This window comes from Typha angustifolia, chromosome 15, assembly GCF_048772165.1.
Source record: "Typha angustifolia cultivar Huaian chromosome 15, ASM4877216v1, whole genome shotgun sequence".
Lineage (NCBI taxonomy): Eukaryota > Viridiplantae > Streptophyta > Magnoliopsida > Poales > Typhaceae > Typha > Typha angustifolia.
This window is the reverse complement of record NC_133253.1, coordinates 17,007,300-17,012,801: the sequence shown is the minus strand read 5'-3', so window position 1 is coordinate 17,012,801 and position 5,502 is coordinate 17,007,300. Positions and strand designations below refer to the sequence as shown.

Sequence of the window (5,502 nt, the reverse complement as noted above, 5' to 3'; positions counted from 1 at the left end):
ATGGACGACGTTCGATCTCCCATGCATAGCTACTAACCCGCCTCGCAAAACTGTTTGAACAGGTGGACAACGTTTAAATGCTCATGGTAACACGTTTGAACGCCTTTCGAACACTATCACATTCCAAATTCCCAGTTATCCAAACGTCATACAACCATTTTCATCTCGTTTGAATAGATATATGTTGTTCGAACGTCGAAATACAAAACTAGAACGACAACAAGCTATAATGAACATTGTTAACCCGTTCGAACGATTTCTTTTATATTTTATTTCGAGTCAATTTTCTACATGATTCTCATTGAAGATTTAAGAGTTTGATTTCTCTGAGAGATCAGACTATATATATGTCTGTCAGAAACCATATCATAATTAGCCAAATAATGCACATAGAGTGTGCTTTGTTGAAAAATCTATCGATATATTCGCTACAACGTCCACGGGAATTCAAATTTATAACCTCCGTTATGGCATGATAAGACCAGAACATGGGCTAAAGTTATCGGCCTAATGTGTATAATTCTAATGGAACATTATAAGTTTTCACTATCTCCTAAGAAAAATTTTAAAGCAGCAATCAATAATTTAGACAAAAAGAATACGTAGGTAAAGTTACTGTTCGTCAGAGGTTAAACAATTTGTATGTTTTTGAACTTTGAGGGATTATTCATCAGAATGGGCCAACACCAATCGCTGTCATTCACATGATCGTTCCTCTATTATGCATAATAACCTCTTCACCAACTCAATAATTGAATACTCTGGTCCCAGGAAGAGGAAATCACAAGCATATTAATTCCAGACAATTACCAGACGGTTTATGTACTAATGCACTGAAATATCACTTTAAATTGCCATTGGCTTGAGAACAAGGAAAAGATTATAAATATATCTCTCATTAATTGAAGGCCCTATATTAAAAAGTAAGGCTAACCTCACATCTGAAGTCATACGTTATAGAAAAAGAAAGAAAGATGAGAGCCCTTTTGACTGTTATATATTATAATTATTAGCATTAGTATGACGCTAATGCAGACAAAGAGCGACAGATGCCCACAGGATCTCATCAAAACCGGTACATTGAACCAATATGCGACTATATTTTGGGGGCCAAGAGAGCTTTTGGTCTTTAATGATAAACTGGCATATGTTACTTTCTGTGTAATTTTATATTGGTATTTTTATTATATCTTCTCCCCATCACCTTTTTTTTTATTTTTGCCATGCAAGAAAAAAGAAGCAAAACCCTACTTTCTTTGTTTATCGTTCCTTTGTGAGCACATTGATTTGAATCATGATACAGCGGATTAATGAAATACACTTGTTTATTTCTCTGGGATCACACTCTCTCTCTCTCTCTCTCTCTCTCTCTCTCTCTCTCTCTCTCTCTGCATGGTTTGAGATTCCCAGGAGTGGGGTGGGCGAAGAGGAAGCCTGGGGTATATACTGCGGTTTCAAATGGGGAGAACTTCTTGGTTAGGATATCATCATCCTAGAAGAAATAAGAATGATCGATCTTGTACGAGAACAAGGAATAGAATGGGGATCGAATCATAAAACTCCTACGTGAACTAGTCCTCATACAAACTCCCATTTGATGGACTAAACCAAAAGAACCGCGTAGCTAGGCATCGCCATTACAACGACCTTCCTTCGCTGTGCTCCAGCCTCTACTCACACGCATTATCGATGCCCATTGCCAAAGCTGCGGACTAGAAGACTACAGTCAAACCACTATAAGAGACCACGGGTTTAAACTGGCCCCATCCCCCCCATCTTCTTGCAGTGGGCCCCTTCCCCCCAACAACAAATCACAGCCGTATAGGGTTTGGGAGTACCGACCTCACACCATCCAATTATAGAGCCAGAGACAGCTATTCGTCTCTGATGCCTCCATTCCCACCGTCCGATCTCAATCCAGCGCTACATTTGTGTGCCATAGCCCTTCCATATAAAACCAACCCACGGGAAGGGAGGGATCTCACTCACGCCTCCTTCGTCTCCTTCCCCCTCTTCTCAAACACCCCCAGGGAATGCGGCACGATGAGGAGGTCAAGCCCTGACCTCGCAGGGAAGCGCAAGAAGCACTCCGGCCGGAGCTGCCACAGAAAGCACGTCGAAGACGGGTAGCCGCCATTCCCACGACCTTCCAATCGTCCTCTCTTCCTTTTCTTCCTCTTCTTCTTCTTCTTCTTCTTCTTCTTCTTCTTCTTCTTCTTCTTCTTCCTCTTCTTCTTGTAGTGGGAAATATAGTATTATTATTATAATGGAGGAGGTCAATTCCCCCTCGGTGCTACACGGGAGGTACGAGCTCGGGCGCGTGCTTGGCCATGGAAGCTTCGCGAAGGTCTACCTCGCCCGCGACCTCCGGAGCGGGAAAGGGGTGGCGATGAAGGTGGTGGGGAAGGAGAAGGTGATCCGCGCCGGGATGATGGAGCAGATCAAGCGGGAGATCGCGGTGATGAAGATGGTGACCCACCCCAACATTGTCGAGCTCTATGAGGTCATGGCCACCCGATCCCGGATCTACTTCGCCATGGAGCTCGTCCGCGGCGGGGAACTCTTCGCCAAGATAGCCCGCGCCGGGCGGCTCCGGGAGGACGAGGCGCGCCACTACTTCCGCCAGCTCATCTCCGCCGTCGACTTCTGCCACGGCCGCGGCGTCTACCACCGCGACCTGAAGCCGGAGAATCTCCTCCTCGACGACGCCGGGAATCTCAAGATCGCCGACTTCGGGCTCTCCGCCCTAGCGGGCCACGTGCGCACAGACGGCCTGCTCCACACCACGTGCGGCACCCCGGCCTACGTGGCGCCAGAGGTCATCGGCAAGAAGGGCTACGACGGGGCCAAGGCCGACCTTTGGTCCTGCGGCGTCATCCTCTACGTCCTCCTCGCCGGATTCCTCCCATTCCAAGATGAAAACCTCGTCGCCATGTACAAGAAGATCCGCCGCGGCGACTTCCGATGCCCGCCGTGGTTCTCCTCCGACGCCCGCAGGCTCATCACCAAATTGCTCGACCCCAATCCCGCCACGCGGATCACCGTCTCCAAATTAGTGGACATGCCATGGTACAAAAAATCCCAAATCGCGAAACCAGAGCCACTGCCTCCGCCTCTCCCGCAGAAGGTGGTGGAGGAGGAAGAGGAGGAGCCAGCGAGGCTGAACGCTTTCCATCTGATCTCGTTCTCGCAGGGCTTCGACCTCTCGCCGCTGTTCGAGAATGAAGATGGAGGGCGGAGGGAGGAGGGGATGCGGTTCACAACGAGGGAGCCGGCGAGCGGGGTGATATCGCGGCTGGAGGAGGTGGCTGCTAAGGCGGAGGGGAGGATACGAGTGACGAAGAGCGGGGCTTCTGGGGTGAGATTGGAAGGGGCGGAGAAGGGCATGAAGGGAAAGCTCGCCGTGGCGGCGGAGATTTACGCGGTGGCGCCGTCCGTGCTGGTGGTGGAAGTCAAGAGGGACGGTGGAGATATGATCGAGTACAAGAACTTCTGTAGCCAGGAGCTACGGCCCGCGCTCAGGGACATCGTGTGGGCCGCCGCAGCCTGATCGGGAATCAGACGGCTGGGATTATTTTAAACTTTTGTAATAGACGATGGTTCCTCCTCGATCCTTTCTTCTGTTGAGGTGCGTGACAGAGATATTATCATTAGAATATATGTGAATATAATGAAAAAGAAAGGAATAAAAGGGACGGACGAGTGGGGCCTAAGATTATATTTCAGGATAGTTTCTGGCCGTCAGCAGGGTAATAATTTGTTTATTGTAGGTTTGGTTTTATGTATGAAGTAGAATGGTCACCAGCAGCAGTCTTTCGCTTTGTCTTGTCTGAACGTTATATTTGTTTAATGCTTTGAGATTTTTTTTTTTTCTCTCCTAAATTAATGTACGCCAGACAGACAGGGAGATTATCCGCCGAAAATATTGAACAAAAATTTATTTGACTACACTACCTTACAATGATCAGCGTATCCAATTGCACGGCCATGCCAACGGCGTCAAGCGTCAACCCGTTCCAACGGACCACTAATTTCATGCTTATAAATACTTTTGTTGGATTTTAGAGCAAACTAAGAAAAATTATGAGAGTATCTTGAAGAGCCTTGCAAAAAGCTTATTGTATTTAAAAGAGATTAAGAGGTATACATATAAATATGAACTTTAAATGACCGACTTTTTAAGATTATATATATGCATCTTATTAAAAAAAAAGGTATATATGTAAAAAAAAACTAATTAAAAATAAATAGATATGTTATAAACTAAATATTTTTAAAATTTAGGACTAATATATTATTGGAATATAAAAAATAATAATAAAAATATTAAGAATAGTTATATAATTTTGTAAAAATAGTTAACTTGACTTTGTTCACCAAAAATTAGGCGGGTTGAACAGTTCATCGATTCAACCACTGGGTCAATTAGTTTTTATCAGATCAATTATTTATTCGGTCTAATAATAAAATCGAACTGATTTAGTGATCAATTGACCGGTTTACCGATCAAATTTTGACAACTAAGACTAAAAGTGAAGGCCAATCTCTTCATTATCTTCCAGAGGCCGACCTTTTGATAATAACCGCATTGCTTGGACGGATTTCTAATAATTGGTAGTAGGTCGAACTATGCGCTTGAAACTTGTGTGATACTTCCCGCACACACCTGCCATGAATGAAGTTAATTCCCTTCTAAAGAAAATTAGGTGGTCTGTCGAATAGTACGTTGTTGTTAGGTGAATCTGGGTTTTGACCAAATTAGCCCTCTTAAACTTTTCTTTTAATGCATCTAACTCTATGCAAAATTTGTCACTTGGATCTAACAAAACGGTTAGAAGTATTGAATCATATAGTAAGTAACCTTTATATATATAAGTCACTGAGCTGAAAGAATAATTTATACGAAAGTTTCTCCTTCTAAGATTTGATAATTTACTTAGCAAATTTTAAAATTTTTATGTAAATTATTGGGCTGAAAAATAATTTATATTTAAAAGTAGTTGTCCAGTTGAATAGTTTTACTAAGCTAAATCTGACGTAGTAAAACACATCTAAATTATTATTTAATTATCGAAATGAATTGGATAGGTAAAAACAAAAAAGTTAACGGAAGATTTAAATAGTAGAAAAAATAAAAAATAAAAAAAAAATAAAAACTCGGGGAATCTGTCTCCGTTCACGGACAAAGGATAGCTAGCAATTATGGTCTAAGGACGTCTAACACGTCTTGCTTGCAATAATTGACCAGAGAGAAGAATCCAAGAAAGATCCAGGTAGATCTCGTGCTTAACCTTGGAATCTTTGCATGTGCAGCTCTTAAACCTTGGTATCTTTTTTTGCCAACTTTGTTATAGTTACACTAAGTCTTTTTAATCATCAGTATGCGAGAAAACTTGCAAAATTTCACATTATATAACTGGCGATTGGATCATGACGCATTTTAATAAGCCCAGGTCCCCAATTTCTTCTTAAGCCCATCAACTGAGTGGTACAAATAATAAA

The 5,502-nt window shown here is 43.0% G+C and overlaps 1 protein-coding gene across 1 annotated transcript; it reads left to right on the top strand.

Moving 5' to 3' along the window:
* The first annotated feature begins 1,953 nt into the window (after window positions 1-1,953).
* LOC140778266 (CBL-interacting protein kinase 6) lies at window positions 1,954-3,810 on the top strand. The gene has a single exon (XM_073122902.1). It carries the CDS (start codon window positions 2,267-2,269, stop codon window positions 3,548-3,550), a length of 1,284 nt encoding a protein of 427 aa, XP_072979003.1. The 5' UTR covers window positions 1,954-2,266; the 3' UTR covers window positions 3,551-3,810.
* Window positions 3,811-5,502: the final 1,692 nt, after the last annotated feature.

Bases quoted from the DNA above. Each gene is read 5' to 3' on its own strand.
- LOC140778266 (XM_073122902.1), top strand. From the start codon at position 2,267: ATGGAGGAGGTCAATTCCCCCTCGGTGCTACACGGGAGGTACGAGCTC.